Source organism: Micromesistius poutassou (genome assembly GCF_964030765.1).
Source record: "Micromesistius poutassou genome assembly, chromosome: 11".
Classification (NCBI taxonomy): domain Eukaryota; kingdom Metazoa; phylum Chordata; class Actinopteri; order Gadiformes; family Gadidae; genus Micromesistius; species Micromesistius poutassou.
Genome location: NC_140281.1, coordinates 8,594,916 through 8,606,631, shown reverse-complemented (window position 1 = coordinate 8,606,631; position 11,716 = coordinate 8,594,916). Strand labels below are relative to the sequence as shown.

At 42.9% G+C, this 11,716-nt stretch overlaps 1 protein-coding gene across 3 annotated transcripts; it reads right to left on the bottom strand.

Moving 5' to 3' along the window:
- Positions 1-2,268: 2,268 nt before the first annotated feature.
- On the bottom strand, positions 2,269-10,814 carry LOC311355205 (uncharacterized protein). 3 transcript variants are annotated; one of them, XM_084474938.1, is made up of 5 exons: positions 10,470-10,814; positions 10,260-10,339; positions 9,911-10,070; positions 5,477-5,609; positions 2,269-4,194 (listed from the first exon to the last, which is right to left on the bottom strand). In XM_084474938.1, the coding sequence occupies exons 2-5, from the start codon at positions 10,277-10,279 to the stop codon at positions 4,010-4,012; spliced, it is 498 nt and encodes a 165-aa protein (XP_084331064.1). In that variant the 5' UTR covers positions 10,280-10,339; positions 10,470-10,814; the 3' UTR covers positions 2,269-4,009. The 3 variants fall into 3 exon arrangements, with proteins under 3 accessions (XP_084331064.1, XP_084331066.1, XP_084331065.1); XM_084474940.1 differs by having other exon boundaries at positions 5,477-5,606; XM_084474939.1 differs by having other exon boundaries at positions 10,475-10,814.
- Between the last annotated feature and the right edge of the window lie 902 nt (positions 10,815-11,716).

Genomic DNA, 11,716 nt, shown 5'->3' with positions numbered 1-11,716 from the left:
GATGTCTAGTGGGGCTTAAATTCAACGGTACACTTCTTTGCTCTCGATGCTTAGAAAGGCTACCTTGGAAGAGTTCTTAAGGCCTTGAACAGCTAGAAGTTGATGTCATACCTGTGTTGTGTAGGGGTCTGCAGTAACCAAAAATAACACACTGTGCCTTATATTAAAACTATAACATTATGTTAGAGACTATATTGCTTTAATATGATTTTATTGTACCATATACTTTATTAAGACGACGCAACACACAGCCCAACCTCACCTTTATTTGGGATTGTAAAGTTTTCATTTTTCCTCCCCTGGATACCTCTTCTAATCAAGCACCCTGATCTATACCAGTATAATCAATCTAATTTGATCTTAAATCTCACGACAGAGGATATATACTCCACAGTAACGGCCGCAGCGTTCCCCCTCAGCCCATTTTAATATCTCACCAATAAGGGTAAGGACTCCCCAGAGGAACCTGCAGACCTAATGACGCCTGGCCATTACTGCATTACCCACAATCCCCAGGGGACGGGGGGACGGGCAAATGCGCTGTTCTACAGACAATCAAAGAAAACTGAGTTACAGGGAATAGTCACGCTGTGTACCACGCTTTCCTTAACCTTGGAACATTAACATGTGGACACACACACACACACACACACACACACACACACAAAATATGTGCTTGAACATTTCACAGCAAAGCAGAAAGGAAAGAAAAAGGAACGAAGCAAGAAATGCGGATCACATATTTTTATAAAACTGAACATGAATCGGTGCTTCAAGACAACCAAAGACAACCGATTGTCGTCCAGTAGCATCGTGTCGTCTCTGAAGTTTCAGAAGAAGAAGACACAGACGGAGTGAAACTGTGCAGTGTTCACCTGCCAGTCCTGCTGTGATCCCACTGACAGGTAGTCAACGTCTGCTTAAGTGAGGTACATTCCACCTGTTCTCATCTTCTCAGGAAGCCTGATTCGCTGGGCCTAAAATGGCAGGTTATGGAGCTGACTCACAGGGTGCACGAATCTCCATCACCGTCACCGTTAACATCTCGCAGAGAACGGTGGACATCTCTTATATGTTGGGATCACTGTAACTCAAGTTCAAATGTAACCCTGTTCCATTATAGGACCTACCGGCTCTTCGGCTGAATGAGCGCAACCACAATGCAATCTACATCAACACACAGGAGAGGGTGACGGTGACGTTCCTTAAACAGACGTGTTTAATTCTATTTGAGATCTTGTACATCCCTCAGGAGATAACCACAGCACCTGTGAGCAGTGTGAATCCCTGCCTAATGTGCATGATTCTGGGGTGTAGGTGGAGGTAAACCATGTTGGGAAAAAACGGTTGATTATAATAGTCAGACTAGAGTTCCCCAGAATGCACATATTATAGTCTGGTTGAGTTATTTTCTTCTACCTTGACACAAGATCAACAATATTTCTGATTTTCATCAGCTTACAGACACATAAAATACAACTATTTGGATAAGCACACATTTAACTTGTAAGCTGGAGTAGTTATGATAATCTTGAAAATCAATGTACTCTTGATCTACGCTCACTGCTCTGGTTAACTAGGGTTAGGTTAATTAATTTTTTGTAGCAGTCATTTACATCGCCTACAATCTTCCGATTATTGCTTAGCATCATACATGGCGCAAGAGTGCCCTCTAGCGGTGAAACTGAGAACAATAAAAGCACAAAGTATGGACTCACCTGTGGCATATGGGAATGCCAACTATGTTTATAAATCCCTAACCATTGCCTACTTTTAGTGTAGAATCACCATGAACATTATTTTGTCAATATTCTATAGGCCTATAGCCCAAGATAATAACACAAAGGTCTAGTTTATATTATGTAGAATAATATTTGAATGCAATTGCAGGGTCACATTCTTTAGTCAATTTAGTCAATAATTTATGCATTTCACTTATGCAAAGGCAAGTACGTCTGGGAAGACCATTTTTTTTCCTCTAGTAGGTAATTAATGTGTATTTCAAATAAAATACAATACATTTATAAAACACATTTTGTTCATTAATATGAATATAATATATATTGCATGTATTTATGCAATAAAGATTTACAATATGGCATGGGAAAGTTAACTGCTGAAGGAAATATGATTTGAACTGAGACTTATGCAAAATTGTAACTATTTTACATGAACAATTGTATAGTCTGGTGCATTCGTATTGAAGGCAGGAATACTCATTACAAGGACAATGTATGATTTCTTAAAGAAAACCGACAGAAAACAGCATTTGCATATGTTTTTTAATACAGGATCACTGTCCCCAAATAATGAATCCTAAACAAGCTATATAAAAAAAGGACAAGAATAGACATCCAAGGGAATGAACATGAAGTCAAAAGGGCCTACATGAACGTATTCATTGAACGTTCAAAGCTAGTTCAATGAGTTCAAAGCTACATTACCAAGACGCAAAGTTTTGGCTCCCTCTATAGGTCGCCGTCCAGACTGCGGCTGGAAAACTAAGGACGAATAAGAAAATATCAAGAAATGCGTGACCCATTTTTCCTGACCCGATTTAAAATGCAAGTGCGGTTGACAAGTTTGCAGCATGTGCGCATAAGACGTAACGATTTGTCATCACAACTTTATGGATGATTATCTTGAAGCCAGAAAGGCATTTTTATCTTGTCATCAATCTCTATTAGCTATTACATTTTGAATTTAGCTTTTTTTGTTTTTACAAGAAACATAAACAGAGAGAGTCATTGTTCTTAAAAGGGATTACTTGGAACACCGTTTAAGCGTACGATTAACTGAAAGTCATACAAAAACATGACACCACCTCATTCTAAAACCAAAAAGGAACAAACCAGAAAAACTATTTTCGTTTAAAAGATACGGACAGAAAAGAGGGCTGGTATGCACCAGTTTGTGACGGCATAGTTACGTGGTGTGCGGGACTATGGGACTTCTGTGGACAGAGCTTTTGTTTTGGTTAGTCTTCATTGCACATCATCCTAAACCATTAGAAAGAAAAACACCCTATTCTCAATCATGTTCAATGATCAAAAATATCCACACTGTGTTCACCTCAAATAAACATACTGAGTTAGCCCCTGTATTTGAGATATATATATATATATATATATATATATATATATATCCTAACCCATTACAAAATCCTCATGCTGAGACGCTAATTCAGAACCATAATTCAGTTCCATTGACCTTAAATAGGTTCTTAAATTGAAACCATGAGGCCCTAATTCAGAAGAACCATAATTCTGTTCCATTGACCTTAAATAGGCTCTTAAATGAAACCATAATTAGGTTGACAGCTTTTCTCCTCCCCCACTTTGAAATGTCTGTCCAGAGGTGACTTCCCCAACTCAACTCACGCTGGGTTAAGCCCCGAAGCCGTTAAGATAATCAGGGTCTTATTAATGGTCGTGTGTACAGGAGCAATCTACCAAGACCCTGGCACTAAAGACCCTCATCGGCGGCTGTCACTCCGGACATCCCGCGCTGACGTTTGGGGGGTGATGTAATCCCGGCAAGCCATCCCTCGTTTCCCCAGCAACGCCTTGACTTCCTAGTTAGTTTTTTTTGTTACGGTTGTCATGAGGAAGTGGGCTTGGGTAAGGGGGGGGGGGGGAACTTTGAAGATGGAACAACAAACCTAAAAGTGTCTCTCTTGTGGCTTTATTGTTTCCAAGGGAAACCCCTTGGAGCCCGCCCAACAGCAGGTTATGAGGGCAGCGCTGAAGCCCTCAGTCACTACCCCCTTCACACAACAGACATGCAGAAGAAAGAAAAGAAAAACACCACACTGTTCAATCTCGACACAAACGACACACAAACACGTCACGCACACACACGTGGACGTCTGCTCTCGCTCACCGGAACGCAAGGCGAGAGCTAGGCTGGAGACGATCGCTGATGACCGGAACGCCAGGAAGAAGGCAAGGATTCGGGAAGGCATCGCGGCGTCAAAACATTGGTCCATTTTTTTTCTCTAATTGGAGTCTTACTGACTCGGTCGGGTGGGGGCTTCCTGTTGATTGGCTGGTGCCGAGGGGCCAGGTGTGTATGGGGGCGGGGCCTCATTAATGCTCACGGTGTCCGCACCCTCGTCGAGGAGATGGAAGGTCGGGCGTGGGCCGTCACCTCCCCGGGCACACTCGCTGTAGGACGGGGGCTTCAGGTCTTCTTCTGGAGACCACAGAGAGAGTGTCAGTCAGTCAGTCAGTGAGAGAGAGACACACAGACAGACAGACAGACAGAAAGAGAGAGACACAGAGAGACAGAAACAGAGAGAGACAGACAGACAGACAGACAGACAGACAGACAGACAGACAGACAGACAGACAGACAGACAGACAGAGAGAGAGAGAGAGAGACACACACAGGGAACGAGAGAGACACAGAGAGAAAGACACACAGAGATAGAGACACAGACAGACAGACAAACGTATTGCTTGCCTCATATGGGTACATATACACAAGTGATGAGCCAACTAGCTAGAAAAAAATGTAGCAAGATAAATTAAGCACAGTCATATAGTTAACAATGAGGCAGCTGCTTATCTGCTTTGAAATGTCATAACACAAAGGCCTAAATGAGGACAAAGGTAGGTGAGACATTCAAACTCTATGCCTCACAACCACATCCTGTCAAACAGCCAGCAAGATATGGCACTTCTTAGAAGTGTCCCATTATAAGACGTGCGAAATGACACTCGAAAGTCTATCTACATCTGGCGCTCTGAATCAGTTACTACCCACGTGCTTAGCTGACAACACAAGCCTGCAGTATATTGAGGGTAGTGCAGGTAGTTCAAATATATTTTTTATAAAGAAATAAACAAAAACAATCCAGTTGGTGTAGAGGGCGTTATAAAGGCCCTGCTCAAACAACCGTGGGACACTGGATAGAGCATACAGCAGTGGTGTGCTGGTGGACACAAGTGTCTTGTTGTGGGCAAACACAACCAGTTGAGGTCTGATGATCGTGCTAATCAACGCCTTTAGTACACTGTGGTGCCACAGGAGGGTCAAACTAATGCCTGTTGTATATACATGGGCAGCAGTACATTATATAGCTGACTGAGGATGAGGAACAAGGAGCTCAGAGTGAATGTGAGGTGATGCAGCGGAGGAGGGGTTCCTCATTCCCAGTTCCTGCTGCAAATAGTTAACAGCCAGGGGAACCAGAAGTAGATCAACGTGTACTTTAATGCGATGGTAGTCTTGTGTGTGTGTGTGTGTGTGTGTGTGTGTGTGTGTGTGTGTGTGTGTGTGTGTGTGTGTGTGTGTGTGTGTGTGTGTGTGTGTGTGTGTGTGTTGTAGTCTTAAATGTGTGTGTGTGTGTGTGTTCGATCTTGTGCATGTGTGCGTGCGTTCGATGTGTGTGTGTGCATGCGTGTGTTTGTGTTTGATCTTGTGCGTGCGTGCGTGCATGCGTGTGTGTGTAGTCCTAGGGGTGTGTACAAACCTCCAGAGACAGCCTCGTAGGGTGGGGGCATGTCCAGTTGAGAGAAGGCCGCGGCTGGGGGCTGGTTGGTGGAGGGCTCCTCCATGGACACCTCGTCCTGGACACCATACCAACTGGGCCAGATGGAGGTCTGCTGAGCGTGTATGGGGAAGGGAATAAATAAATATAAAGACAAAAAGGAAAATTACAAACTTAGAAGCTCAAATGCAAGACCAGCAGATGCAAGACTGCATTCCTGCTGAACACGCCTGTTACCAAACACACAAACTTAAACTATATACCCACACAAACAAACCAAGATCACACACAGATACACAGACCCAAGACTCTACACACAGACACACACAGTGCATTTGCTTAAACAAAGTAGAAATGGGAAGCCTTAACAATAAGGGCCTTTGTATAAAACGGAAACTGCCCTTGGAAATACTGCTACAATGTTTTAATCTAGTTATTTTTGGATCCAAGTAACTCTGTGGAGAGCTACTGATTGTGATCATGACGGTATTAGTGATGACGGACTGCTTCATCAGCAAACTTTGCTATAAGCTTGTCTTCGAAAGGGGCAGGAGGGCCAAGAGAAAGGCAAGAACCGCAGAGCTTAGAAGCTGCAGGGCAATAATCCAATAATCTAGGAGGACCTGCAACAGACCATTGAGCTTGTGGTCGGTCTACAGTCAATAAAAACACATGAGCCAGGGACATTAGAAAGATAAATGTGCAACCTTATGAGGTTATTTCATCTGGAGATTTGGCACTTATTTTGCTACAATTTTTGAGGAAGAAAACTATCCAAAAACAATGGCCCACTTTTGTGAAAAGACAAAAATGAAACAAAAACGAATAGAAGAAAGAACTAAAGTATGAGACCATTAAAAAAAAAAAAGACCATTAAAATACTTGGTTACTGCCGCATTTCTCAAAGAGGCCCATTTGGATTCCAACTTTTCCCCCCTCTGTTAAAAATAATCTTCTGGGAACATTTTCTCTTTTTGAGGTGACCGTTAGGGCTGTACGGTATGGACTAAAATTTATATCACGGTATGATTTGAGGCATAGACGGTAACGGTATTATATCACGGTATGTTAATTCTAATTTCGATATAAATACTTCTGAAGGGGTAAAATACTGGTTAGGCAGCTATTACTGTATTTTTGTATTACTAGGAAATATTTCACATAGTACATAAGTATTTTAAGAACATTTATTGAGCAAAACTGCAATAGAAAAAAATGCGAAATCTTTTCTCTTTTTTTTTAAGTTACTTCCAGTATGGATAGTATGGATTTATTTCTCCACTAGGTCACGGACCTTGCTGTATAGTTTTGGCATCTCAATTTGGCTGAAGTGTGTGAGGGCAGGTAACTCGTACCTGGGATTGAGTGTTTTGATCATCTCTTTAAAGCCCTTTCTATCGACATTTTGAAAGGGAACCATGTCCTTACACAGGTAAACAGTGACGGTGTTTGTTGTCTCGTTCCACCGCTGGCTTTTTTTATCGTAAGGACTGGCTGTGGAAAATGCCTGCGGAAGCGATGTGTGAGATGCAGAGACAGCTTCACGCTACCAGCGTCTGTCTCGTACGGTGTGGAATGAGAGCTTGTGAAGGGACTATTGTGCAGGCTGCGCGCCTGCGTGCTTGCACAATAGCATACTGCCTGAGAAGGCAGTATCGCTGTCAAATTGGTCCCTGGGAAAAGTAACGTTGCGCCGAATTGAAAAAGGAACTAAGTTTCATTACCATATTTTCAGTAGTTTCGCGTAACGTTACTGTATTTACGTTACTTACTTTGTAACACGTTACACACAACACTGTCTACCGGTCATACGGTATGGTCAAAATCCATACCGTAGCGCAAATACACACCGGTGTACTTTCTATACCGTACACCCCTAGTGACCGTAAACCAACGCTTTACTGAGGGCTACTAAATCATCAACCATCCCCACCTCAGCCACCCCCTCCTCCCTCCACCAGCCCTTCTTCCCGGCTCTCTTCACATTTTGGCCAAGGGAACAAGTGGCCTTGGCGTGTCTCCAGAGAGAGCACGGGAGGGTGCTGGGTTATGGATGTTATGGCCACCGGGCCCTCCCGCCACACATTCCATTAAAATCAAAACACTGTGTATTATTCAGAAGAGGAACTGCAGGGGGGGGGGGATGCTTTGCTTTTGTTCCATTTTTCCACAAAAAATGTAGATGTGAAAGTGGAGGGACAGAGTAAGTGGGCGTGGCCTTATGGTCAAGGCAGCGGGGAGAAAGAAGATTTAGTAAGGGGAGATGGGAGTGTGTATAACACATGAGGAATTTAGGGACTGAAGGATGTGTTGTAGCGTCGGCCACCGAGTGATCCTCTGATCCGTTACAACGGGGGTGGGGGGGATTCATTACACAAACACACTGTGTCCTTCAACTTTACCGGGTGTGGCTCAATTACTACCAGGTGCGTCAGTGTATCCAGAAAGAACAAGACAACAAACTGACATGTGACCACTTGTTTCTGCTTGAAAGGGATTCCGACACGTCCCATTGAACACAATTCTGTACCCTTCTTGTTTCATGAAGTTCAGGAGGCCGTGCTACGCAACTACACAGACAATTGCTTTCCCTGCTGATACCAGCCATAATCATTGATACTAGCTTGGGAGGTTACGTCCAAAGCCCCTTGAGACAGGAAACTCCTAATTACCCTTTAGGATATGTTTACTTTATCCTTAATGACCGGGGTATTTCCTGCATAACAATGACCGAGCTCTACATTTAAAACAACACCAATAATGTTTTGGGTTGATGATAATGGGAACAGAGCGAGGAGGAAGGCCATGCAAAGCTGGCACACAACAAGCATGCTAAAACAGCCATTGTCTGGCTCGGGGTGAAGAAAATTGCCTGGCCTGTGTATGTCATGTCATATTTATTTATGGTGCACTTTAAAAAAGGACCCATAGGGATTCATGGGCCACCCGTCTGTTGGGGTTTAATGGCACCATACCCTCTAACCCCCAGCCCTGAAATGAGGAAAGGGATCACTTCCAGGAACCCAGGGGAAAACAATGGGGAAGAAAAGGGAAACAAGTGAGATGGAATGCACCAACATGTGTGTATTCATCTTTTTTTGTTTGGTTTTTTGAAACGACAAATCGCTTTGATAAAAGGTTTGTCAAGATTCCAGGAGGGAGGGGAAAGATCTCCCTTTTAAGAAGTGTGGATAATCGTGAATGACTGATTGAAACCGTTCAATCACGTGTTTGGCTTCCATGTGCTTCGAAAGAGAGGACTCTAAGGAGGACAATTCTGTAGGGACGGCCACCAACCAGATTAACCTCAGGCAGTGAGGCACCCGTTTCAATATCATATCATGATCTTGTGAAATCCGTTGATGGAGCTCCTTTTAGAGACACCCTTGGGAAGTAGCAGTGAAAAAAAATGGGCCAACGCATTGAAGCCGTAAATAGGAGGTTGTAGCACACAAAGCGAGCGACAGTGCAGGAATGTGTGTAACCCATAAAGAGTGAAACCATTGGTTGTCAAAGAAGAGTTATACTTTAGATAATGTGTAAGGCCTCTTGAATACATTATGCTCTGCATATTGGAAACACTGATCAGGACTGACAAAGAAAGAAGATCACTGATGGTCAGAGAATATATCAGGGAAAACCATATAAATGGTTAAATAAATATTTTAGAGGAGATTTCCATGCAAACATTTTACTGTCCTGCAACAGACATTCAGGCCCAGTGTTTTAGCCTCTGGAAATTCCCCCAAAATCCAAAAATAATCACATGCGCCTGTGAAATTTGACAAACTCCCATGACAATCTGGGGTTAAAAAAAAAGTGTAACATTCTCCACGGTTCTCAGTAGCACGGAAACACCACAATGGTATGAAGAGAAGTGAAACCGTTAAAAGTATGCTAGCCTGAACGCTTCCATGTGTTTGTGAAGTCAGGTTCTGAGATTGAACATGTACCTAAAGGTCATCCCGCAGATACCACAACCCTGTCCTATTTAGAGACAAACTGACATCTTCTCTAAACATCTTGGGGAGAAAGAAAAGAAACATCACGCTTTGCAGCCTCTACTTTCCGCCCCTACTTGGGCGATTTGTTTTGGTACAAAAGCATAACTCCGCCGTCAATCATCAGACACAACTATGTCGTTCAACAATAAACATTGGCCGTGTCTTCAAAAATGTTTGACCTCTACTAGCTTACATATTTGACTGTTAAGCAACGACATACTTGGCATTGTGTAATGTATGAAGTCATGAATTGTTGCAACTAAAAGCTGTTGTTTTGCTTAATGATTTGTTATGAGCTCACAGGGTTCTTGCACTTTTGGCATTACATTTTCACGGCTGAATTGACTTATTGTGAATCGCTTTGGACCAAAGAGTCAGCTAAATAAATGCAATAGAATGTCTCCACACTTACGCTCTGCCTCTCGCACACTTGGTGGAGGTATGCCCTTCCTCCCACAATAACGATCTGCGCGTTGCGGGGGTTGCTCAGGTACGCGGCCAGCTGTCGTTGTCTTGATCGGTACCAGCAGACATAGAAGAAGATCTTGATGATGATGAATATGATGACCACTCTAAAACAGAGAAAAAGAGTGAGAGTGTGTGTGTGTATGTGTGTGTGTGTGTGTGTGGGGGGGGGGGGGGGGGGGGGGGGTGAGGGTGGGGCGGGTCAACGTTGTTGTGCAAACACAGCATGGGCCCACTGATGTAACCGCCACTAGGGGTTTTAGTTGAGTTAGTTGTATTTTGATTGCCCTACTTACATGTACCAGTACAACTCCATCGTTGAGACGTCAATCCACACAGGGTTTCATCATGCAGAGGCGATTCAAATATCCCTATCCTGAAAAACAAGTCGTTCCAGCATTAAGATTGGCTGATGTTTGCCCCGCCACTTCTTATGACAATCTCAGATCACCGCACCACAACAGCATATAAAAAGCACGGAGATCGTATCAAAGTTAGGTGGATACCTTACAGTGGTCACCTGCCAAGTGGGGCCTCCTTTGTTAACTCGGACGGGTTATCATTATCCTTCTTCTCCGAGGTGGTGACTCCAGGAGAACTCGAGCAGAGCTAATCCACCGTTAGCTTAGCTAGGGTGTAGCAGGCCACAGCTGCTAGTGTGGTATCCTTTTGGTAGAGGAAAAAGCAGGGGCTTTAAAACCCCTTTTAATGTACGGAAAAAAGCTACTGGGCGTTGGATCGTGTACTAAGCTAGAAACAGGCTACAAACTGCCGATTGTTCCCTAGTATTTAACAAACCAAAACACTGGAGCCCAGAGTAAGTGATCCCCTCCTTCGTTCGCTCTCGTGTGTTCAGCGCTGCTCTGCCTCCGGATAAAAAGGGGGCGGAGTTAACGTTGTACACACATGAAGGTGGGCGTGTTTCTTCCGCTATGCGCTACTGACGTCCTAGCCTGGTTAATGAATCAAAGATATGCTCCACTATATATATATATATATATATTATATATATATATATATATATATATATATATATATATATAATACTATATGCTATATATATATATATATATATATATATATATATATATATATATATATATATATATATATATATATATGCTCCGCCATATCGAGGATATAGATGCTTGACTAAATTTATTTTATTTATGTTATTCTAATCTAAATTGTACGCCTTATCTATCAGTGTTCGAGTATTTGCTGTCATCTAGTGGTATTTGCCACATTACACATCGCAATGAAGGCTACTTGTAATTAGGTGAGCGCTGCATGCTGCGCTCAACTATTGTTAGTGTGCATGCTGTATCAGCATTCACACTCTAGATATTCAAATCTTTATTAGGTGAGTGCTGCATGTACCGCTCAACGATTGTTCTTCTGGAGCACTGGGTGGGTTTTTCAGGTTCTGTCATAAAATGGCTACAATCTTACTTACAGGGCAGGAGCTACTTTGTCGCTATAGAAAATGACACCTCAAAACCAGCAACCCTGACTTGTGGTGTTCTTCAGGGATCGATCCTAGGCCCCTTATTGTTTAATCTCTACATGCTTCCGCTCGGCCAAATCCTCAGGAAAAACTCAATGTGTTATCATAGCTATGCAGATGACACTCAAATTTACCTTGCTCTGTCCCAATGATTATGCACCCCTTGATTCTCTCCATCAGTGTCTCGACCAGGTTAATACTTGGATGTCTCAAAATTTTCTTCAGTTGACACAAAAAAAACTGAGG

Excerpts from the sequence above, each read along its gene's own strand:
- LOC311355205 (XM_084474938.1), bottom strand. The coding sequence starts at position 10,279 with ATGGAGTTGTACTGGTACAT. Across the intron at positions 10,071-10,259 it reads ATGGAGTTGTACTGGTACAT|AGTGGTCATCATATTCATCA; the intron begins GTAAGTAGGGCA and ends TCTCTGTTTTAG. Across the intron at positions 5,610-9,910 it reads AAGTGTGCGAGAGGCAGAGC|CAGACCTCCATCTGGCCCAG; the intron begins GTAAGTGTGGAG and ends ATACACGCTCAG.